This window comes from Pithys albifrons, chromosome 2 (assembly GCF_047495875.1).
Source record: "Pithys albifrons albifrons isolate INPA30051 chromosome 2, PitAlb_v1, whole genome shotgun sequence".
Lineage (NCBI taxonomy): Eukaryota > Metazoa > Chordata > Aves > Passeriformes > Thamnophilidae > Pithys > Pithys albifrons.
Window position 1 is genome coordinate 92197749 of NC_092459.1, and position 26383 is coordinate 92224131.

At 36.9% G+C, this 26383-nt stretch overlaps 1 protein-coding gene across 3 annotated transcripts in view; it reads right to left on the bottom strand.

Moving 5' to 3' along the window:
• MTA3 (metastasis associated 1 family member 3) overlaps positions 1 to 26383 on the bottom strand; it is a 137237-nt gene that overhangs the window by 32261 nt on the left and 78593 nt on the right. For all 3 annotated transcript variants that reach the window (XM_071577550.1, XM_071577557.1, XM_071577566.1), the window contains exons 11-16: positions 25884 to 25942; positions 23247 to 23371; positions 21830 to 21981; positions 20438 to 20660; positions 11961 to 12047; positions 6644 to 6790 (exon numbers count right to left, since the gene is read on the bottom strand). In XM_071577550.1, coding sequence (XP_071433651.1) covers positions 6644 to 6790; positions 11961 to 12047; positions 20438 to 20660; positions 21830 to 21981; positions 23247 to 23371; positions 25884 to 25942 — 793 coding nt within the window. The remainder of the gene's footprint in view (positions 1 to 6643; positions 6791 to 11960; positions 12048 to 20437; positions 20661 to 21829; positions 21982 to 23246; positions 23372 to 25883; positions 25943 to 26383) is intronic.

Below are 26383 nucleotides of genomic sequence, written 5' to 3' on the forward strand. Positions count from 1 at the left end.
TTCCAGCTGTTCATGTGTTATTTCTCTACGTGCTTTCCTTTATTTCTGCTCATAGAAAACTTAGTTACCTGACATTTCTCTTTCCCTTTTATATTAAGGAGGTCATCAACAATACTAATGGGTAAAAGGTTTCCTATTTCTAAACCTCCCAGAATAAATATGCTTGAAGATAATGTGATTTTGAAATGTAGAAAATAAATCCAGACTAGCTATGGCAGAGCTGTTTAATCTTGATAACATCTCAGCTTATCATGGTGCATAAAACTTTAAAGGTTCTTTTCACACAGGATGGACCACCTTGTGAAATAGGCTGAGAAAGGAAGATTGCTTTGTTATTTCTTCTTCATTTGGGTATGAATACCTTAAGTAACCAAATATAATTTTTTTTTCCCTACCAGCTTATAGCAAGGGAACAAGTGACATTTTTACTTCAAAATCATTATTAAAATAGATGGATAGCTGGATAGATAGATACATAGCTAGATACATAGATAGACAGATATGTCTTATAATCATACTAGAATGCTTTTGAGGGTCCTTCTTCTCCCAAGATAGAAATTTCAAACACTGGAGAAAAAATATACAGATGAAAAAAGAAAAACCTTACAAAATCATCACAAAGTGTTTTCCTCTGACACAGGAACTTTCCAGTTCCACTGCCTAAACAGCTTCTGAAGGTGCCTTCCCTATTGCATTATGTACTAAAATGGTTAGGAACTATTGCTCTGCAATGACAGTTTACAAAAAATAATCAAGGTACTTAACAGTAATCACACACTGAAGCACTTTGAGTGTGAACTCCAGATCTTGAATTCAGAACATATAACTCCTGAGGTAATATGCTGCTAATCCAGTTGTCCAACAGACAGGATTCTCTTTCTCCAACCGTAATTCTTTAAAATAATACAAGGGGAAAGCAGTGATTCCAGGAATTATGTTCTGGCTATCTGCATTGTGTGTTAAATGCAAACTAAATTATAGTGCTGTTGTTTTTTTCTGTTTTAAGAGCTGATTTGTTCTGCCAATTAGAAAAGTCAGTGTTGCTGCAGTTTCATGTCTACACATTACCTGTATATTAAAAAAAAAAAAGCAACAAACCAACCCACCAATTCAACAGCAAAAATGGGGCAGTTCACCCTAAATTTCCCTTTCCTCCATCTGCCATCCCACGTACCTTGCTTTCGGATCCCTGCTGTCATCAGTGTTATCAGAAGCACATGTTGCACTGGTGAACTCAGGGATAACACTCTAATCTTTTCATAAGCATTCATTTCCTTCATACAACAAAAAGAAAGTGATCGATGGCATGCTCAAAGTAGTGCATTAAAGCCTGAATGAGATTCTAGTTTTGTGCCTTTTTTTTTTCAATCAACTGTAGGCAAAGAAGGCTTACAATAAAAATATATATATATAATAATAGTTCCTTATTCAATTCCTTGTATACTTGCACCCTGGGAAATAACTCCCATTTCTCAAGATACAATAAAGCTGAGCACTTCAGTTGAATGGAAATTGTATTTTGCCTTTACCAAAGCAAAAGTAATCTTTTCTACATTAAAAAAAACCCACCATAATACAGTGCTATGCTAATGCTTAGGAACAGTTCTTTTTCCAAGGCAATTCAAGGAAACATGGGTTTGCAGAAATATTTTTGCTTCTCTCAAACACTCCTTTGACCAAATTAGACTGCTTACCTTCTCCCACTGAAAAATACCCTGCAGTTGGAGCAGTTTTCAGATACTTCAGAATGAAAGAATGTCCTTTTATTTGTAACCAAAGAAGCTCAAATACCTGGGAGATAACTTTAATGTGAATTCAATGTAGGCAAATTATCACCACACATTTGTCATTGTAAGGCAATAAATAATTTTCTCAACTTTAAGAAATTCTAAGGGGAAAAGATAATTTTTTTTTTTGACAAAAATACTTTCCTCCTCATTGATTATTTTTCATGTTAAGACCCCATACCATTTCCATCACTAGGGCTGGAAGAATGAAGACCCAAGTGGGCAGTGGGGACATCATCAACTCATTGTTTTATAATACAAAAATTCAAATAAGGAAAAAAAAATTACTTGAGACAAGCAAACATGAGATGCAGAAGCTAAATTCTACAAATGATTGACAATGTCAGCAGTAACCCCCTGGGGTAATTAAGGTCTATATAATTTTCCAGGCACATTATTTGGACTCTTGAAGTTGTCACTAGTTCATCATCCTCAGTATCATCATTTGTACCTCTGCAAAAGCAAGTGAATATACTGACCATAGAAATGTAAGCTTTAGAGCATTTTAGTTTTCTAATAAATATTTAAAATGATTGCTTCCAGCTGGATGTCGAAAGTAGATAGAAATTGGCTACTCTTGTGCAAGTTGCAAAAAATTAAAGGTAAAAAGGTTGTTAGGTCAATCTCTTGAGGGTCAGAGATAGTTTTAATGACTTTGTAGAGAAAAACAGGACAAGGCTCTTAACATTAAGTATTTAATATAATGATATAAGCATAATAGTAATATATTTGGGGAAATAACTAGGAGTCATAAACACCCTTTTCATAGTCCTCTGCTTCTTCAATAAATGAGAGTACCATAACGTCAGCTTCTCCTGAAAGATCCACTCTGCATGCTCACATTTCCATCAATATCAGTGCACACATTTGACAAAAGGATCTGTAGCTAAATATTTCAAAATATTTTCTGGCTATACCAAGGACCAAAGCTAGAATGCACATGCTCCAAGTAAACTTCAGAGGCAAAACTGACTGTGGAACAATATATAACCTTTGTTTCTCACTTTTGGGAAGAGCAAGAACACACAAATCAACATCAATCAGACATTGTGTTTCAGAGTGGAAGAAAAGGCAAAAGGGAATTCACACAGTATCTTGTTTATCACAACTCATTTCCTCACTTTCAGTTGGAAATCACTGGTATGTTAAATGTTAACAATTCTGGTATGTTTGTAGTTTATTAATGTGTAAAAGAAAATGTAAGCTTTTCTTTTTTAAAGTAATAGAGTGCCAGATGTTTTTTGTTATGCAATCCATGCTTATAGCCTGGCCCCACAGAGAAACATCTCCTTCTCTACTAAAATGTAGTACGACAAAAACAATCAGACACCTTTGAGAAAAAACAATGCACAGCTGAAAAAATCCATCCTACAGTGAAAACTTCTTCCCTGTAATGTACTTTCACATAGAGTTACATGAACTTGATTATGATGAAGCACCTATTAAAATTGTTTTGTCTGTTCCAAGATAATTTAGGGCAAGAAAGGCTCCAGAGTCCCTTCTTGTCAGTTAGGCTGCTTATAGTTTCATATGTTTGTCAAAGGAAAGTCTCAAATTACCTATGGAAAAATAGGATTGAAAAATAAGCCTTTCTTCTTTATTTCCTGAATAGCCAGTACTATCAGTCATAAGCTGAGGTAGAAGGATTGACCAGAAGAGCATCTAAAAGAAAAGGTACATTGTTTTGAGGTCTTTCTCCCTTTGCCAATTGCTCGTATCACCTTTTCATTGCATTGGTCTGGATATGTGTCGGTTCCTAGAAAAACAGACCCTAAAATTGTTGCATCATTCCTAGATATTTCCTGTATCTGCTGCAAACTTCAGTATAGGCAGGAAAAGAAATTTGGCTGTTGAAAGAATCCTCTTGAAGGCACCAGGACATCTCAGGCTGAAATACAGCAATAAAGGTCTGCACAGGGAAGAGAGGAGGAGGTTCAGGGCTGCTGATTCAAGTCTCTTCAGCTATGAACAATCAGTTCTCTTATTTCTGCCCACAAATTGTGCAATTGATATCAACAGGCACAGGCTGATTTCTGTATCTCATTCGTGACGTTGATATATTGCACGTCCTGTGGATATTCTGATTTTGATGCACATAAAGGTAAGGAAATGTGTGCCAGATGACAGAGATTATTCTCATGTAAAATACCTCTATGTGATGTTTCCAAATACTATAAGCAAAATTATCATTACTCACCCTGCCAAAACAATAGGCTGACGTGAATCTTGACTACTTGGACGTACTGTTGCTCACAATTAAACAGCTGGTGGGTGAAAGTAATGGCTCAGAATAACTTCAGACACTGTAATTTAAAGATCAGATTCAAAATATCTATAAAGCACTTTATAGTCACACCTAAATCTTCCCATCATCAACTGCAGCCATAAAACTGGATACAACTTCGTGATTTTCTGAAGATGGAATTTTCCCATTTGAAAGAGGCTGTCTTCACTGCAGAGAACCACATATATCTTATGCTGGCTTTAATTTCAACACCAATTGAAATACTGCATTTCAGAGTAGTTAAAAGCATCTGCTTATAACACAAAACTTTTCAGAAGTACTGAGACTATTTTTTTCAGAAGAGCAAAAAAACCCAAGCAAACAAACAAACCAATACCATTTAATGGCACTTTTCGTTAAATCCTACAGAATGCAAGATTTCATGCTGTGTGAAAATAAAAGAAAAAACCACTTTTCTAATATTATCCAGCAAAAATCTTCCTCCTACAATAAGGGACACAAAACCCTGGAAGATCCTCCATCTATTTAGCTACAATACAGAGGCTGAAGCAGTGCAATTTCATGTCCATACCTTACACAAGGGTCCATGGAGAGAACTACTACTACATCTCTCAGCCACCAGTGATAGACACTCAATAGCAAGATATCAGGGCACAACATTCCTGTTTATGAAGAAATAAATGAGCTCCCTCATCATTCTTTATAAAGATGGAGCAATAGAATTCAGAAATGCCAGACCCCCTCAGCACAGAATCTTGTGATGCCTTAGCTAAAAGCAAAACTCAAGCCAACATAAGACTCCTAAAAGAAATGCTAATCATATTCTTGTTTATTATTCGTAAAAGCATTTAACTAAATATTAATGATGTTTCTCATAATCTTCCCCCACTTCCCCACAGAGGCATAAAGTATCATTTCCATAATGCACTTCTACATTCTAAGCCAATATTTATTAATTTTCTTAATATTAAATCCTGTCAAAATAAAGTGCTCACCTAGGCAGTAAGACTGACTTAAATCATGCTAATCTAAATATATATTTCCACAAGTCTAAGCAACATTTACTCGAATGCTGTAAATTTTTGTAAATCTTAACTAAACATATTTATATGGCTTCCTTACAACAAATTTCTAATACTATTGGGAAAAAAGTAAACTTGAATATGAAGACATTTCTATGTCAATAACATTATGAAAACAGCGAGACATGATACAACCTAAGTTTACTGTGCTCCTTTTTGTTTGCTCATTTCATCAAAGCATTCACCGAAAGACAGACTCTGTCATCATCATAGCCGGCTTTCTGGATACTGTTAATTGATACAATTCAACAAACTCTGCAGCAATCAATAGGATTTTGGAACTAAAAAAGCTTTTTAGTATATTTATAGTAACACAAACTCTGGAGGTTTGGGAAACCTTTCACTGCCCAAATAGTACACTGTGATCAGAGAAATCACACAGAAACCACCATTTCCCAAGTTGATGTGGTCACTGAGTGTTTGTTGTGTATTGAAGAGAAGCTGGATAAATTACAACCAAAAAATATATTTTATATTTACCAAGAAGCAGAGGAGTAGGTAAATGGTAAATATTAAAGGTAAAAATTTTTAAGTCAAAAGGAACAGAGAACCTGTGCTGTTGAGTGTCTTTACTATCGGTTTGCTACTTTTTCGTTGCACTTTATTTATACTTCACCATCTTTAATAAAGAATTGGGCAAAATAAGAATGGAAATAGCCATTTTAAAGTACTGGAACAGCCATTTTAAAGTCTTTTTTCAGTAAAACACCTCCAGATTTCAGTTATTTAGGATACATGCTTTCTGGTATGTTATTTTTTCATGGAAAATAGATAAGCCAGAGTTATCTCCTAAAGCAATCAATGACTTACAGTTCTCCATACTAATTTTTCAAATTAGATGTTATTTTGTGTAAATTGCCCAAACACAGTTAGCTGACTGATACAAACTAATCACTGTGGCTAATGACTGATTTTATACACTCTATTTTGGAGAGAACTAAACAGAAGAACAATTTTACAGACTTCTGAGCATGCCTCCTTACAGGGACATAAAGGGGTCTTTGTCACAACAATGTCTACCTTGATCTTACTGCTACAGCCTTGTCTGAAGTAGGAATATGCAGGTTGCAGCAGGAAGGGGGTCAGTCTCTTCTGTCAGGTAACAAATGATAGGACAAGAGGAAATGGCCTCAAGTTATGCCAAAGGAAGTTTCAATTGGATATTAGGGAAAATTTCTTCACTGAAATTGTTGTCAAGCACTGGAACAGGATGCCCAGGGAAATGGTTGAGTTATCAAAATAAAACATGCTGCATCTCTGCCTTCACCAAATTTGTTTTATTCTTTTCTTGCCTTTTTTTTTAATCAAGATTAGTAAGAAAAATGGTAAATGCAGTTTTTGTAAGAGAGGGCATTAATATATCCTTGTTCAATGAATAAGCACCACCATTCATTGCATTGACACTATAAGCATGCTATCCTTATTTTACTTGTTTTTACCTCTGTACCCCCTTATTCAATGTCATCTCAGGTACATGGAAAGGTTTGCAATTCAGAGAAAGAGTATTTCTTTTATGTTCCTTCACATACCATCAAGACCATTATGATGGCTGTAGTTTCTTTTTCCCAAAATACTTAATGAAGAGTGATTGGAGGGTGCCAGCAATCGTTTTGCACTTGGACTTTGAAGGCTTGGTGTTGACCTGATTACAGTGGGTTTCACAGCAGGATGTATCTCTGAGAAAAAAAAAAAAGAGAGAGAGAAATTATATATAGTTGATTTTAAAATTTTAAAACTCCCAGTCTGTTCCATGTATTAAATTTACTTTTGATTTTCTATGAAAGGAAAGAAATTTTCTTCTTCACTTGTGTGCAGGACCTTGAACAACATGTCAAACACAAGTCTTCATACCCACAGATCCTCCAAGTAAGAAAAATCTACATCACTTTAGATTACCCTAGTTCAATACTGTGGTGTTGATGTGTAAGGATTTGAGAGGTTGAAGAGCTAGTAAATATAAAACAATCTGAAACAGGTCTATTTTCCTATCCTTTTGAGATTTGTATTGAAGCTACACACCTACAGGCTTTTTTAGCAAGGAAATAGTAGCAATTTACTACTGCAAAAGCACCTCAAGCTATTCAGTATTTTCTGCCACAATAACAAACTTTAACGGAACTTCCTACCCACAAGTCAGAAGGTGCAGTAGTCAGGGGGCCACCCACTGTTGGGGTCTGCAGCTAAAACTACCCTAAAACTGCAGCAGGAACACTCCCATACAGAGTCTCTACTTGGGAGCTTCAAACATCTGAGAGTATCTAATATGTTACATAGAGCAGGATTATTTGGAAGAAGGAGGAATAAAGAGGGCAGGAGACAGCAAAGTGTATCTGACCAGCACACTTCAGGGTGGCAGCTGCTGTGTTTGCCAAGAGCTGATACAGCTGTATTGACATTTCTCAGTTATCTGCCAGATAAAAGTGGCAAAAAAGCGCCTCAGTAGAGTCTGTTTGTCCTTCATCAGGAATTTGCTGAACCAATTAACTTATTCCCATCACACATTTGGGTTCAAAATGCCACCACTGTGTAAAACCTTGGGCAGCCCCAAATTTGTGTGTGAAGTCAATGGCCTGAGGGCAGGTCCTGTCCTTCTGACACAGCCTTTGGGCACCATCTGCCAGCACCGCACAGCTATGAGGTGCTTGCAGCCCAATTACAGCAGCCACCTGATGCCCCCATGCAGCAAAAGACACCTCTGGGTTGAGAAGGTGAAGGCAAAGGGGCTGCTGGGAGACAGATCAGGAGAGTCAGCTGCTCTAGGGCAGTAAGATCAGAAGACCAAAATTAAGTATTTCTCATTTGCTGCCCAGGTTTATGCCTCCTGAAAAGTGCTTCTTTCTGCTTTACTATATATAAAATAAAGCACAGAAGCTGGAAATATGCAAAATCTACAGTGAGGCCAGGCATCCAAGAAGGCTCTCCAGGCCCTGCCATTCAGGAGAAAGAGCAACAACTGCATAAAGTCCACTGCAATAGTATGGTTTTCCTCCTTCAGAAACACCAAGGAAGTCTAATATCCAAACACTCACCCCCCTGCCTCATGCTGTAGCTCTCACAGCAACCCCTCATGGGCAGCTGGCAGGTACCCAGCTCACCCACCCCACAGGCTGGGGCTGTGCCACCAGAGCCCGTGATAACCGTTAAATGGCAGATACATAAAGGTGGGAAGGCCCAACAGTTTCATCAGTATCCAAAGATTTGGAAAGGAATAGGATGGCCACAGTGACTTGGCCAGAATGTACTGAGAACAGCATGCCAGGGAGACAACACTAACAATTTTCATAATGAAAAAGACATTGCTTAATTGTTCACTATTGGTTTGGTCAGAGCTTGCAAGCACACTCTCAAAGCATGAACACCCTCATAAAAGAAGCTTCAAGAGGGTCAGATAAGAAATGGTAGAGCAGGGTAACACAGACAAGTATTAGAACAGCAGAGAGGGTACAGTTAATAGCTTCAGGGCAGTCCTGTGGATTTGGGGTTGCAGCTAAAGGCTAGTTTAGTGTCACGAAATTTCTCACCACTTAATTAGATGAAAGCTTCTTGCTGCCATTCACTGCAGTATTCATCCATTTTTCATACAAAAAAAGTTTAGGAACACCAAGCACCCAGCAGATTTTATGGCATGTCCCATTTTTCTTGCTGTAGGGAACAAGCATCTTGTATTTTCCTTTTTTACTAAAATGGGAACTGAGGCGTGCTTAAAGTTATGAACATTACTGATTGCTAAGGCAGAACTTTAAACTGAAATAGAAACACTTGTGCCATTTGCTGAAGATGATTGGAATTTGGATTCTAAAATGCTCATTTGGCAATCTTTTCCAATTTTCTGAAGGAAATGGTAAATTTTCAGGGCTAACAGCATTAAAATATTATTTTGTCAAAGAGCTCCACCAGCAGCAACACTAATCCCAAACAACTGCATCATCATATGAAAAGTCATAAACTCCTTCCATCTACAGCACATCGGAGACGCATTTTTATATTTTCAGGGTAAACACACAGTTGAGGAAGGAAGTATTTGACTTTTCTTAGTTCAGAAGTCACTAATCCTCCACCACTCTACCACCAAAGCTGTCTCTTCTCATTCTCCAGTAGAGGAAGGTAGAAAGAACAACCTCTACATTTAAGTTTTAAATAGGAAAAGTTTTAATTAAAACAGCCAGGACCACTTCCCAATAGACTGACTCCTTCCTTTGGGGTCTTTACACCTTGCACTCACTGCTCCTCTACATTTAGATTTGCTTCAAATATTTTCATGCTTTAGATCAGCACTTTCTAACTAGCTGCTTCATCAGACCTGAGAGGGCTAATGAGGCATTTCAGTGGTTTCCGCTGAATTATATTATCCCATCATATAATTGCATTATGGAATAGTAGTAATTATCAGTCTTTTAATTCCTGCTGCTCTTTTCCTTGTTCTATTGCCAAGTAATTCACTGAAAATCTCCTAGCTACCTGCACCTTCTGCTAACTCAGAGAACTGACTATAGCATCCAAATTACCCAAATTATCCCTTTATCCACATAATAAATAATCAGTTGGCCACATTCTGAAATATAAACAAGACAGAAGTAAGAAACAATATTTCAACAACATATTAGGAAACCATTTTATAGGACCAGATTTCAACCTCAAACAAGTGAATAATAACATCACTAAAGACTTCTCCCATTTCCGCTCATCTCAGTAGGCTAAAAAAAATTAAAAAACGCCAAAACCAAAACAAAGCAAGCAAAGAGAAGTTGAAGTCTCCTATTGAGTCATTGAAATAATCATCCTGGATCCCAGAGGTGCTTATGCAGCTGCATCTCTCTCTCATCTCCTCGGTGTGTGTATCCCAGCTGGAAATGTTAGCCTGGTTTCCTCATAACTAGGAGGTAATATAGGACATTTAATTAGTCAGGGGTTCACCTTAGGGGCTTTGTTTTAGTAAGCACAGTGATGACTGAAGGGATTAGAGGGGATTAGCCCCAGCTTTGTAGAGGACAAGGCCTAATTTTAATGCTTAACCTCCCTCACCTGTGGAACTGGCAGCCAAGAAGCAGAACAGGGATAAAGGTTAGTGATGACCAGGGATATGCAGAGCACTGAAATCCTCTCTGCCTTACCAGAAAGGTTGAAAAGAGTAATGCCCTGAGACACAATGTTAGCTGTATGCCTATAAATGTCCATGGGAATGGCATAGCAGGATTTTAAAAAGAATAAGCTCCAGTATAAGCTATGACATGATATTTAATACTAATTTTTATGAGAAAAATAATGCAAGCATTACTTGTTTGCTGAACCATGCAAAAATCCCAAATAAACAAAAAATATTACAATCTAAAAAACCCCCCCAAACCAAAATAACTCAAAACCCAAAACAAACCCACCAAGCTAAATGGCAAACAAAAACCATTTTCTAGCCATCCTTACAAAGCTAATTCAGATGCATGCATTCAACTGCACTGGGTACACTTCATATCCCTGCAGCATGTTATTTGCCTTCAGCTGTAGTGGGATATCTCCACTTCCCATACAGTCAAATGCAAAGCAGACTCTACAGATACCTGGTATATTTGAGCCCTGTTACTCTTCCACCAGACATTCACCTAAGTAAACAAAATGCTGTCTCACATCATTCATCCATTTACTTCCATTAAACCTACAGACTTACATTCCCTCAACAACTAAATAAGTGGCACTAAGAACATGCAGTGTCTTCTAAGTTTACCCACATTACCATTTCTTCTTTTGACTGCACAGGCAGGTCAATCAGATGAACCGCCTTCTGTGCAGCTTTGCCCCTCACAACCAGAGCTCCACCAAGTCAACCAAAGCAGTCCTTTTGACACAGGTAACACACACAGCCAGGATGCCTATAGGAATTTATTCCTGGGTTTTTTGTTAAACTCCAGGGCAGGAGGAATCAAAATTCAGTGAGAGTGGCATTAATTCTTCATTGTCCAGTTTTCTGAAGTTAGGATTTTGATAAAATTGATATTCTGGAAGAACAGATGTAACTATATTAATAGATGATTTCTATTTCAGTAAGGCAAGAGACTGCTCCTGGTGACTTTGTTCTGGTACAAAAAAAACCCCTCCTGTTGATTGAAATTTTGAGGAAAACATCTAGACTGAGCTCTACACTCAGCTTCACTTCTATAGAATGGGATAAATATACAGCAGAATTATTCACTGCTTCTCTGATCAATGGATTGATTCCTACCTTCATTTGAGGATTAACAGCCTCTGGGTTATCACAATTCCTATATGACTGTGTAAATATTTAATAGTCAGTGGTAGTTCCTTGAAAAAGAGAACAATTTTCATTTTTTTTCAGTAAGGAATCACTGTTACCGGAATTTTTCCTTTCCCCTTTAACTTATGGGTTCATTGTCCCCTTGGCTGTTGTCTCAGTACAGATTTCACTGCACCTTTTAAACTTAGGTCATTAAATTACAAGATCAGTGTTCTGGTGTGGCTGAGGTCCCCTTAGGTATATAGTACTGCAAATGGATTCAAGGGGCACAGCAGAGCAGCACTGAGCATACTGAGTATCTCCCCTTTAAGCTGTTATTTTTTTTTCATTTCGACTGCCAGACTTTTTTTCACATGTCAAATTAGATCAGGTTTCACTCTGACAGGTTAAACCAGTATCAGGACTCCTGCCTACATCCTGCAAGTTCAATCATGCAGCTGTGCAAGTGATTCTGGACCACCATTATTATTAATTTATTAACTTTGGAGCTTTTTCTTGTTACTAAAAGCATGAATCCCTCTTTCTACGCATACAGGATCATAAAGCATCAGTACACACGGAATGTTAGCTTGGTTCATTATTCTCCCCAGGCAGATACGCACCTAAATACCCAATGATACATGACAGGGGTTTTCTGCTGCTTTTTATCTTCAGAGGATTTCCAACAAGTTCACAATGTCGATCTGCATCTGAGAATTTTAAAGAATAAAACTCAGTTTAAATATTCTACCATTACAAATAGAATTAGGACACATCAACCAGTTTCACTCTTGCATTTTTGACTCAAATTTCTTTTTTTGTATGTCCACATTCTCCTTTTTCATCAATACTTATAGTGACAGATATTTAAAGGCAGGACATGTCCTGCCTTTCATGCAAGTGATGTTATGGTTATTCTTTTTTTTTTTTTAAAAAAAGTTAATGTAAGCTTTAGCAGCATTTAGATTGTATTTTTTCCTTACAAAGCCTTTTTCAAGACAGTCAGCTAGGCAAACGAAACACAGATGAAAACATGAGAAACGCAGCTCTGGCTATTAAAAATAATTAATATTGAGTTCCTTATTGTTTGTAACAGTGCTCTTTGTCTCTAAATGGGGTAATACAGAGGTAAGGACTGTTAGCACTAATGATTTTTGTCATGTCTTACTTGCATAATGGTGATTCATATAGTGTTTAGTAAGTAACACTGACCACAGGGGTTATCATGGTTTGGGAAAACAAAAGAAAACAAAACAACTAAAACAACTCCTTCACTGTAAACTTCTGAACAAAAGTGGTCAGCTGTAACCAAATATTACAGAGCTCAAAGGTCTCAAAGACTGTAACTTTCTGCAAAGTATATGAAAACTAGCGGTGCAGTGACTTTAAACTTCATGCTACTACTATGAACTCCCACCTCTAAAGACACTGTGAATACACAAGTAGAGACTCCATATTTGTTCAAAATATAAACTGTTATTATGAAGAAATTCATGCTTAGACAATCAAGTCAATTAACTTAAGGCAAAAATTTGCAAGGCACTAGGTTTCAGTAAATAGTTTCAAAAGTACTGAAAGTATACGATTTTTTTTTAACTATTCAGAATGATTGGGTTATCTGTCTTCCAAGGGCACATAAGAAATCCCCATATAGGTTCCAGTATCCCTAGAACACAGGTATTCAGTTCCACACAAAACTGCATTCATATGGTGATTGTATCGATCAACAATTCTCTCAAATGGAATTACTTCCCACAAATACCTACCTATACGTACTCCCTTCTCTGTGTAGGTTTCACACATGCACATGCAAATCTGCATTTTCTAACAAGCTTTAAGGAGATACACATTATAAATGGACTATAACTGCAAATCCACCTTGTGTTTTATCAAACTGTGTTTGCTTCATTCCAGCACATGAGATGGAGTACACAGTCACAGAAGAGGATGACACTATATATAACAATTTACAATCTCTTTATATATTTTATCTATGTGCAAAACCCATGAAGATTGTGAATCCACAGCAATGACCAAAATAAGTATTTCAGATGTTCAAAGAGAAGTTTGCTGTGCAGCAGACAATGCACAACTTACTTCAATGTATTAAGGAAACCACTTGAAATTCTGGAAATGCCAACTGGTATTTGGGCAGCCCAGAGGTTCCAAAGCCTTAATGATGAGTACACAAAACACTTTATTATTTTTTCTTAGTAACAAAATATACTGTGGGGGGGGGGGGGGGAATGCACAGACCTAGTGCCTGGAATATTTTTAATACTCCACAACACCTGAAATATTTTAAGTGGCAGACTAAAACAATGTGTCTTCGCTGGCTCTCTCAGTTAAATAAGCACAGACTATACAGTATTTTATAGTTACTTTGAGAACACCAAAGCATTGCCTAAGAAGTAATTAGCAAGAAAATTTTCCATCTACGTGTCTTCACTGTAAAAAAAGACATTGAATTATGGAGAGGTATTAATATGCTAACTGTGAATACCGACTGCAAAGAGAGCCCAGTTTCCATGCTTGAGATAAAGCATGTTCACCAAAGGCAAGTATTACAAAGCACACCTATCTATTAAAGATGTTAAGTACTTTTAACGGCAGCAAACTTTGATCCACAACACAGTACTCCAATAAAAAGCACAATAAAGTTGATGATCTCTATGCACAACACACAATAAAACACAGAAGTTGGATTGTGCATCGCTCTCCAGTGCAACACCATTGGATAAATTTTATGTAGGAAGTTGTAAAAAAAGAAAAATTAAAAACAAGTCCTAAAATCAAATATAAGCGTCCACATGAACTATAAAAATCTTTGTAAGACCAGGGAAATAGCGGAAGCTATGAAAAAATATATTTATTAAAAAGGAGTATTATATTTTATAGTGCATTTTTCAAACACAGCAAAAGTAGAAATTGTGCTGGTGCCTGTAGCAACAGGAGATGCTGAAGGTGTGGGGAAGATTTTCAATAAAGGCACAACAGAAAAGCTGAATGCCTTCCTTGCATCTGTGTTCACTGCAGAACCACTTAAAGCTCACTTCCAAAACAATTTTATGAGGAAAGAATGAGAACTGTATCACATCATAGTGTCCATAGGAAATATTTCCAAACAAACTGATAATGAATAAACACAAGTTACCAGGACCAGGTGAAATTCATCCAAACAAACGGCTGAGCATATGCTGCTGGTGTTTAATGAATGCCAACAGTCTTGATTCAAGAGAACAAAAACAGGGCAAATGTGATAACATTCTTCACTAAGTAGGTCTGCAGAGTGGCAAAAGGGTTGCACTATTAATAGAGGCACAGTTAAATATGGAAACATCAAGGGAGCCAACAAAGACCTTGCAAAGGCAAAATGTGCTCTCATTACTCAGTGGTGTGTCCTTGTAAAAAGGACAACAGCACGCTGGGCATTATGAGCACACATGCACCCAGCAGGGCCAGGGGGGTCACCTGTCCCCTCAGTCCGTGTGAAACAAAGCCAGACTCCATGCTGAGTTCTGGGAACCCCACTACAGAAGAGATACAAACACACTGGAGTACATCCAGCCACTGGAAAGCCACCAAATTGGTCGGGAGATGGAGGACAGGACATACACAGAGTCCAAGAGACTGGGTCTGGTCAGTCTTGACAGGAGAAGGACAAGGGGAGACTCAATTGTCCCCTGCAACCTCCCCGCACCAGAGCATGTCCTATCTCTGCTTTCTCAGAGGAGAGCAGGGATAGGACAGTCTCTGTCCTCTGTGGCAGCAGCCATAGTCTGGGAGACAGGAAATTGTCAGATTTATGAAAATGATTATTTACCCTGAGGTTGATCAAACAGTAGAACAGATGCCTAGAGAAGTTGTGCAGTCTCTATCCTTGGAGATACACAGAGCTTATCAGGACAAAAGGCCCATGAACTTTATGCAAGTGGTGGGTTTGGAGACCTCCAGGAGTTCCCTCCCACTTACAAGTCCTATAAACCAGTAAATTCCAGTGTCATAAGTCTGCCAGGATTCTCTGAAGGGATCATGACATGTACACATGCAGCTGATCCGGCATCAAACTTGGCATTTCAACGAGTTTTTAACAAACTGTGCCACAAAAAACCTTTGCTGTCCAGATGTTACAGGGTAAAAGAGCTTTTTTCAGGGATTAGCATCTTATTAAAATTAATTGTCTATGAAATCCCCAAATGATCTGTGCTGTTCAACATATAAAGTATGAGCAAAATGGGTGATTAGACAGTTAATACTTCCTGATAAGAAATTTCTGAACAAAATCAAAGCTGAAATTGATTGCAAATGATATCATCAGCATGAAACAACACACATAAATTAATTCTTAGGGGGTAAAATGACTGTAAAATACAGATATAACAATGAGTTCTATACCATCACCAAGTGGAAGAGAATTCAAGAAGTCAGTGTCAACACCTTTATAAAACTATCTAGACAATACTAAAGAATGATCACTTAAAAAGAAATCAAAATTACAATATTAGAAATTATGATAAGAAAATGGAAACCATGTGACTCCAAGATGATGGGAAACCTGTATCTTGGAATGCATATACTTTGGGGCACCATAACCCCAAAGAGGCTACAGTACTATTAGAAAAACTGCAGGAAACAACATGACGAACCATAGTGTGAAACAGATTCTTTATGAGGTTGTAAACAGACCAGGTTCTTAACCTAGAAAAGTGATGACTGCTATGGGTGTTACAGAGGTGAATGAAATCATGAATGCTAGGAAGAAGATGATTACAAATAAGGAGGCTGTGCTTTCAGATCTGAAAGGTGTTTTTAATGATTTCCTTTTTAAAACTAATTTGGCATTCCATCATATCTCTATTAAAATTATCTAATGAATGTACTGTGCTCTCTGCATTCCCTGAATTGTATTCTTTTTAGAAACTTTGGGAGGAAAATAGTGTGCTTTTTCCATTATTTTGCTGGCTTCTAAAATCTGGCACAAATTGTATTCAAAGACAACAGCAGTGAAAATATTTTCATCCTAGATGCAGCCAAAAGTTCTTTCACAGTTATCAAAAACAAGGATGAAAAACAGTTTGTGAATCCAGAAATGTTACTCACTTCAGATGAATGAGTAGTTTTATGTCAGTAAAATATAAGCTCTTCCTTTACAAAGACAAATCAGTAACAGTTTGCATATTCTACTTTGTTTTGACTTGTCATTGTTTCATTACACTAGATCAGAAGCAAGTGCTATGTACCAAACTTGTTAATAGACCTGAAGATTTAAAGGTATGATAAGTTTTCATCATGAACAGTATACCCATTTTCAGACAACTATACATGTATTATACAGATAATATATTGTCATGCACTAAAAACATCTTGACAATCATGTCTACACAGACAGCATATAGTTATCCAGATTTAAATTACTATAATTAATACATACATTTATATTGATGAAGCTATATCCAAGCAATGATTAAAAAAAAAACAATCAAAATCTCTCTGTGCTGAAGTAATAATGTTCACAGACACATGGCTCACTGCCAGGCATATATCAATCTGCTTGTAAGCTGGTAATAGATCCAATCTTGCAGTGGCTGTTGAGAAGAATGCCCACTCTATTTAAGAGACCTTCCACAGATAGGATAGTTTTGCTTAACTTTCTAAAAAACATGCAATATATTCAAACTAAAAGGGAGGTAGTGCATGAGATTTAGAGCATGAGAATTTCCTCTTACCAAAGCAGTTCACCAATTCTAATTATTCCTGAAAATCCATCAGACAAATTTATTGTCATCAACTACAGAGAGTCTATTATGTTCAGACAGAACAAAGTTTGAGGTTTCCATGATGGGTTGTGCTCCTAGCAGGAGGTGCCCTGCCTTCTCAACCTCCTGGTGGCCATCCCTAGATTGAACTGGGATGTAAATGCATCATCTCCACTACCTCCTGCTGGCATCTGAGCAGGGGTCATGCCATAGGGTTCATTAACGAGAAAAATCTAGTTCTCTGCACTAACTGAAGGAATAAAGAACACAGAATAGGACCTTGTTTTCTGCCAGAGGATATAATTGGCTGAAGGAGATGATGTGAGTAGAATTACAACAGTAGAAAATGCTTGTCAAAATCTGGTTTCACCTAAAGGATGGTTGGACCTGAGGTTAGCATTTGGAGGCTTCCATGCTCTTCTGAGACAACAGAAGTACCTGCAGAAGCAATGAGGTGGAATGCAAAAATCTATTTATTTTATGAATAAGCTCTGATACACTTTCTCAGACAGTCCTCCTTAGAACCAGCAATTAGTTTCATTTACAACCTGGCACTTCAACAAACTGCACAAGACTAAGAGGTATGCTGCTGGGGTAAGTGCCCTACCAATCCTTCTGTCTTCAGATTTTATGGTTTCTTAGTGTTGTTATGGTACCTACTGCAATAAAGTTGCGAAACGCAGTTACAGTTTCAATTAAAGGTTTGGCACACACAGTCAGGTGACTCTGACATAACATCTAAGCAGTCATTAGATTCAAGTTTCAGCACACCAACAATTTGGAAAACAAATTCCGAAACAGTTTTTGGATGTCCTTGGCACCTCATGCCATATCACATCATGGGTGATCTGCTGCTCTGGCCAGATTGTTATCTAAGCATGACTGTAAGTTTTTTAACCCCAACACAGACATTCATTCAATATTGTAGTTATTCAGCAGACTCAGCATAGGACATATCTGTTAATTTATCTCTTTCAAAAATTTAAATTTAAATTACTTGCTTCAAGATAACCTTAGGAAAGGATTCAAGGCATTCTCAGGAAAGGAGACTATTTATTCTAATACTAGAATCTATTCTAACATTAAAATCTACAGAGTGCACTGAAAACAAATTGCCAGATCTAAGTATAGGAATAAAACTATAAAACATTTTTTTACTTATTTATTCAGCTTTACTAGAGCAAGAATATGACAATGCAGGTAAGAGCATTGTAATTATTCCACTGAGGAAGATTGCCAGCAACAGAGTATGCGTGTGTGTGCACATATGTGTGTACAGAGAAAAGTGAGTTTAATTAGTTGAGTTGTAATCTGGTTTCCACTATTAGAAAATTATTTTAATGTTGTATTCAAATAGCACCGACAAGTGTGACTTTTTTTTTTCTTCAATCTAGTTAGGTCTAATCAGGAAGGATTAGAATTCAAAAAGACAAAATTGCAATGTCCAAAATTTGCTTTAAGCAAAAAGAATAATGAAAGACAGAAACTACAGGGGGGGGAAATATCTTTCTTCTCTTGCTGTTAATTTGATGTGGCACTTTTTCACTCAAAGAAAAAAGAGGAAGCACAAGCAGCACTGCCAGTCTGATACAAGAATGACCATTTCCTGCTGAAAAGCTCAGCTTTTCACTCCTCTCTTTAAAAGCTGAACTGTGTATATAACACTTGTTCTAGTATGACAATTAACTGTTGGATGAAACTTTTTTCTTCTATTTTTTTCTCTTCCTTAACCAAAGGTTTCTTCTTCTTTTGAATATTGTTACTGTGGTAAGTAAGAACAAATAGGGATATGGACAAAAAGATTAATGGCTCAAGTGAACTTTGAAGTTTTCTTCCATGATTCAGAAGAAACAGAAATTTAAAGGCATAATGCTTTCCTCTCAGAAAGGAATTATTTTGGATTGAGGATTAAAAACGCTAATCCTAGTCTAGCCTTAGACACCATGAAGTAGAGACATCATGAAGTATAACTCGTTTTATTTACACAGTAGACACATGGTTTCCTAAAACCTGAAAGTTGTTCCTGACTTATTTAGATTTAAAAGAAGAAAGAAAATGGCTAAAAGGACAATTGAAAAATTAGACAAGGAATAAAATATTCACCCAGTTTTGGATGCCTGTAGAAGTTGTTGAAGAATGTGCATTTTAAAGTACATAAAAGGAAAGTAGTTACCCAAAATCAGAGTTTAAGCCTCCATGGTGTAAATTTCTTATAATCAACACTGACATCATCAGCTTGCCAGCTAATTATGTTGGGAAAATATTTAGTGTTAACCTAGTAAGCATGGTTATAAAACTGATACTTAATATTCTAAAAAGGTCTCTTTAGTTCTAATACAATTGACAGTAAGACGAGCCAGCATGGCTCATCTCAGAATACCAAGCATCTGCTCCAAGAGCCATATCTATGGAAGACTGGGAAACAGAACCAGACAGCATGAACAGTAAAACAAGGTGCTTAGCACAGCTAGAAAAGCTGTTGAAATATTCAGTGACTTTGCAGCAGAACTTACACATATATATACAGGTGAAAAGACTTACTGTAGCTATCTACAATAACTCATAACTTTCTGTCATACTATTAGCAAATTCACCAGTTATTTATAATTTGGCTGTAAACAGAACAAGTATAATACAGAATTTTATTTAAAATTAAAATTTAAAAGTGGAACAGACAAAAGCACAATAGTGCAGTTATGATAAACATGGCTATCATTGCCATCTAATCATCACAGTGACAAAGGGCTGTATTACACACCACATTTAAATTCTTCACAGATTGCAGAATATTCTGATTTGGAAGGCACCAACAAGGATCATTGAGTCCAACTCCTGAATGAATGGCCCATACAGGGATCAAACCCACAACCTTGGTGCTACCGCACCACCCTCGGACCAACTGAGCTACTCCCCAGCTCCTCATTCTTTGACCAACCCACTGATGAAAAGTACATGTACAGATCTATACTTTCTGCTCAGCAGAAGAATAAATGAACAATATAAAAGTAAACTTTTTCACACAGCCTATGAGAAGGAAGCATTTTTTTTATGTCATGGCATTGATTCCCGCTTCCTGACCCCACTTTTGTAAATAGCAATTTTTGTTAAGTGAATGAGGTAATAGTTATCCCCTTTTTAATTAATTTGAACTGTTTCCCCAGCCTAAGATCTGTTCAAGGCAGCCAGAAATCCAACGTGTTGGTGATATGCTGGACAAACGAAAAAAAAATGAAAAGCAAAAGCGTATAGACAAGAAATGTTTATTGAAAAAGAAAATAAAATTAAAAGACAAAAATGGGTGGAAAGCACAGCACACAGAACTAAGAATTAAAAAAACATCTTACATTCTGCCTTAATGGCAGCACAGTTAATAGGGACAAAGGGACGTCGTGCTGCCTGCCGCAGCCGGAGGTTATTTTTGCAGACCTGACGCGCCAGTTTTGTCCAACACGTCGTGTGAAGGAAGAAAGCCTGACGTGTTTTCACTGCTGACTTTGGGCTTCCAGTGTTACGGACTGGAGTTCCCTGGGTGGCCTGCCGGGACATGTGAGTTCTAACATGCGGTTCCTGAAAAAGGAAACAAAAAATTGTAACACATACATCTGAATTACAGCACTAAAATATCCACAGTTTGGATAAATTCTAGAATTTAATCAAATATGTGCATAAGCACTAGACAAAAAACTGGGGCCTATTTAGGAAGCTATAAAACACATAGTAGAGAACTCTATTAAGAATGGATACATAATCATAGAATCATAGAATCAAAACAATTGGGTTGGAAAGACCTCTGAGATCATCAAGTCCAACCCTTGGTCCAATCCAGTCCATTTACTAGATCATGGCACTCAGTGCCACGTCCAATCTGCGTTTAAAAATCTCCATGGATGGTGAATTCACCCCCTCTCTGGGCAGCCCATTCCAATGTCTTATTACTCTCTCTGGAAAGAATTTTTTTCTGATCTCCAAACTAAATTTCCACTGGCAGAGCTTGAGCCCGTGCCCACTTGTCCTATTGCTGAGTGCCTGGGAGAAGAGACCAACCCCCACCTGGCTAGAACTTCCCTTCAGGTAGTTATAGACAGTGATGAGGTCACCTCTGAGCCTCCTCTTCTCCAGGCTAAACAACCCCAGCTCCCTCAGCCTCTCCCCATAGGACTTGTGCTCCAGTCCCTTCACCAGCCTTGTTGCTCTTCTCTGGACTCGCTCCAGCCCCTCAATATCTTTCCTGAACTGAGGGGCCCAGAACTGAACACAATACTCAAGGTGTGGCCTCACCAATGCAGAGTACAGGGGAAGGATCACTGCCCTGGTCCTGCTGGCTACGCTATTTTTGATACAGGCCAGGATCCCATTGGCCTTCTTGGCCACCTGGACACACTGTTGGCTCATGTTGAGCTTCTTGTCAATTAGTACCCCCAGGTCAAATGCCATTCTGGAACAGATACTTAAAAGTCAATTTAACAGTTCATAGATAACACACCATTTGATTGACAAAATTACATTTTCCCACCAAAAATGCATGAAGCGGATGTTTGTTTACCTAAGACTTAGTCAAATAAAGGCACAGCCAGACCTGCACACTTTATACACAGGAAAAAGATTAACAAATTGAGTTTTGTAATAGGAAAGTTGAACACATACATTAGAAAAACATTCCATTAAATATTCAAATCACAGCAGTCTTGTGAAAGCACCATGTTTCATTTTAGGAAAGTTTATCTACAGAATCCTACCTCTGTAGGTTGGCTGGAAGACAGTTTATCTTCATCTGTCTGTGTGGGCATTTTCAGGCCACCATATTTCTTCCAATAAATCCAGCAAGATGCACACAACCTACATTGCATATTAGGAGGGCCCCAAGAATACCACTGGTGAGATTGTGGAGCTAAGGAGGAGAAAACAGCACAGGTGAACTGGTGCATGTGACATTCATTACAACGAATCCAAATGCTGTAATAGATGGCTATATACAGCCATAATATATGGCAATTTAAGAGCACTGTATCGATAACTGTTTAATACATTAGACATAGAGAATAACAATTCAATTGTTAGTTGTTTTATTTTGCACAAAAGCACCACAGAAGTCAAATCCAAATGGAAGTTTTGGAAATGCTTCCATAATTAATTTCAACCCAGGGATTTTGTATTGCCAAGAAGAGATTTTCTTCCACAGGACTACCAAAAAAACCCCCATTATTTCTAATCTTACCCTTAAAAACAAGTTTATTAAGTTGCTTGTTACTTATTACAATTACTTGAGACCTGTGGTTTTGTTTCTTTTTTTTTTTTTTTTTTTGCTCAAGGCATGCAACGTGAATACTTATAAATCAGAGCACATCCTCTATTGATCTTGAAGATTCAAATATATTTTTATCTTGCACATGTGGAGAGCCAGAAGGACACACTAATTTAACCGTTTTCCTTTTCTTTTTGCAATTTTTCACAAGAAACCTATTCTTTAAAAAATATGACTGGGAAAACAAGCAAGTATAGAACTGGAATGTTCCATGTACAAAATATGTTTTTAATGTCATTGTTTAAGAGATGGGCAGCAATAGGAATGATAAGCAAGGAACTCTTATACAGCAGGTCTTTTAATTTCTTTCCATTTCTGAATTTTATTATATCTGTTCTCACAAAACCACTGTCAAAGGTTACTCTTTCAAGAAGCACAAAAAGAATTATCAGAAATACACAAAATCCTAGAAAAAAACAACATGCCCTCCCCCTGCTGCCAACAACAATAAAGGGGCAGAAAGCACCCTAAAACCAACCAAGCAAAACAGAAAAAAGCTCAAAGTCCTTCATCCTTACAGAAAAAAATACCCCAAAAATAAATTTGAGTCTAGCATTCTGAGGGTGAAGAAATGACATATCAGTGCCATTATATTATACAACTTAACCTTTCTGTACTTTCTGAGTTGTTATAAGAAAAAAGATAAAGTAGGTTTGAATGTTGACATTTAATTAATATGATGAAGGCAGCTCTAACTTTAAAGTTATTTATGCCACATAAATAATTGAAAATTATCATCTATAGCATGCAAACAAAAGTACATACATTTGTTTTTAAAATATAGCATATATTAAAAGTTAACCCAAGTTCTTGAATTATTAAAAAAAAAGAAATAATTAGTATTTACTTACTATAGCAGCTTTCACAAGCCCGACCTATTACTGAGGCTTGTGCCTGGTAAGAAGCTCCCATTGCTCCATTGACTGCAGCAGGTTTCCCATTGTTGCTGGATATTTGATTGGGATTTGGTTTATTGCTTTAAGTAGAAATTAAAAAAAAAAAAAGAAAAGGTGATTCTACTAACTGGGTAGTCAACATGAAAACAAGCAATATAATTCTGGAATTCTGATGCACATTCTGATACTATAAATTCTGCTCTGAACAAGGGTAATTTTTGTACTCCACTGGTATTTTCAGCATTGTAAGAGACTTGATATGTAAGAGCAGCTCTGATACTCTAATTTACAGATCTTTATTGTGCTCACATGTTCTGAGCTACTTGGCAAGCTCATAAAAGACCAAGTCTCAGGGTCAAAGTGTTAACAGAAGTCTGACCCAGCACAGAATTCAAGTAGGTGGTTCTAGTCAACAGATAAAGCTTTATGAATAAGAGTAGCAACACTGCCTCTAATAGCACAAGGTTGTCCACCCTAGAAGAGGGTCAAACAGCTTCCTGTCTCAAGCAGAACTAAACACCTTCCTGCAAACTGCAGTAAAAGTGAATGTTTTATAATCCTGGCAAAGCTTCCCATATAATACCAGGTTATTCTGTCTGGGTTCTGTTCTAAACTAATTTCTCTATGAGAAGGCTCAATAACTGGTTTTGGATATTATTGTTTGGCTTTTTAAATATTACTATATTTTATTTTTCTTGTAATTATTGTAACCACTAATACTTCAGTGAAGTAGGACTTTACAGGTCAGTTAATTCAGAGGGGGTCAATAAGCTCCTCACTAGGGTAAGTACATTATTTCCAAAGCTTCAACTTTGTGAGTGTTAACTACCCTCAATAAATTGCAAGGCTGGATATATTGATTCCTATGATGATTAACTGTTACTTTAGGTAGCATAAAATATATTCAAGATTAGTTAAAATTACTAACTGAAGAAACCTTTGCTGTATCAAGTCTCTATGTCAAATGCCAACAAGTCTGTCTCTTGCCTTCTCTTTTTTCACTTTATCCACCAAGAGACAATTTCACCATTTCCACATACTCTTTTTTCAAGTACCTTGGGCTCAAGGTACAAGGAAGGGATTGAGAGACAATCCAGTCTCTCACATTATGTTGCTTAGTTACCTTCCAGAAAATCCATGAATTGAAAGGGCCTCTCTGGTATTGAGGACAGAACATTGCTTTTACAGGAAATACCTTATGATCAAGTTCAAAAAGGTAGTCAGCTCTGAGAATCAATTCTACTCAGATTTCAAATGCAATAAATAAGTCTTGAAAGAGTGTTAGTGACCCATCTGCCTATGATCACCCCAGATCACACAGCTACCAAAGACACAAGAAATCCTACCACCCTCTTACTGTTGACTAGGGATTTTGTCTTGAAATGGAGGCAAAAGACAGGCAGTAAGATAAAAAGTCAAACATTCAACATTTCAAAAACATGTTTTGTCCTCCAATACAACTATTCCCTACAGCGAATATATTGGCAAAACCCCTGAACTGTACACATGGACCATGGAAATTAAATTGAAAAAGCATTATGTAAAGACTGAGAACCTCATGGTTGTCCCAAGCAGCCACTTCTCTAAGAGGATTCTGAAACACTCATACTACAGTTTTCAGCTTTTAGGGTTTTTTTTGAAGGAGCATGTACTAGAGACGTGAGCTTCAAAACACAAAATTTCTTCCGACATGAGATTAAAACAATGAATTTAACAGTCTGCTGTTCACATTATTGCTTCTTTGAAAAAAGAGAAAACTGTATGAAATATGGAAATGAAGCTCTATTGTATGCAATTCAAACAACTCATCAAAAAGCCTTGCAAAGTACTTCCTTTGATATTGAAGTCTTCTGTTATGCAAACACTCATAACAACAGAAACTTCAAATATATGTAAACTGAATATATCCACAGGAAGTTTAAGATGTCAACTCTAATACTTTCTCATAATGCCAAGGCAACTATTAATATGAAAGAGGGATTATACCTTATTTCTGTAAACTACATGTTAACAAAGATAGATATAGCATTGAGTTTAAATCTAAAAAAAGGGATTAAAAACCCCTCAGAAGAAAACAAGATTGCATTAATGGGACTTGCTCAAAAGTAAAATATGTGGGGCTATGTGCTGCCTTTAACTTACAGCCAGAACAGACTTTATCAGCAAGATAAAACTGTAATGAGAAATGATCTGATTTTGTTTTCTGTAACTAAATTAGAAACTGCTTCTATCTTGAAATATTGCATTTACACTAATATGAAGTGTTCTGCTACAGGGATTTGGAATGGATTATTCTGGAAAAACTGCTTTTTAAATGATAAGACTTATTTTGCTTGTAAGTAGTCCATAGGTAGCACTTGATCACTTTTTGTAAAACTTTCAGCATTCCAGACAGACAGTTTGTGGGTAAAAGACAAACAGCTCAGATAAATATGGAGTTTTCACTTAAAACAAGTTTCTACCATTATGTCTCTGTATATAACAAACATAATGAAAGTAACTATATAAAGATGACTGTGAAACTACTGGGTATGTAATTGCATGTTACAATTTCAATTTTTTTTAAAAAATTGACACTGTTGTTATACTCACTAGGTGGGGATGTAAACTTGTTTCAGTTTACTTTCTGCTTCAGCTGCTTTCAGACGTTTCTGGATGAAAAATCAACACATGAAAATATTTTATTATATTAAAGCATGAGATTTCATAAAACTGCACACAATCCACCTTTAAATTATTTCTGCTTTATGATTTCACAAGAGCCTCCAAAACAAGTGTAGAAATCTACATGATGAAAACCATGAAAAACAAAGTTCTCTACTCTTATTATTAGTTTGAAATTATACTATACTGCCCTCCCCAGTAAAGCTCACAGGCTCCACATTTGACAACAAAACTGTAAAAACAAGAATTACAATTTACATAAACATGTACGACATCGTGGCTAACCCTCATTGCTTAGAAAATAAATGAATGAAAATGCACACGATTTGTTCCTCATCAGTCAAATACCACAATACATCCTGTGTAGGCTGTCCAGCCCAGGGCTGGTATTTTATAAACAGAATAAGGAACAGTAAAGTCCACTGACT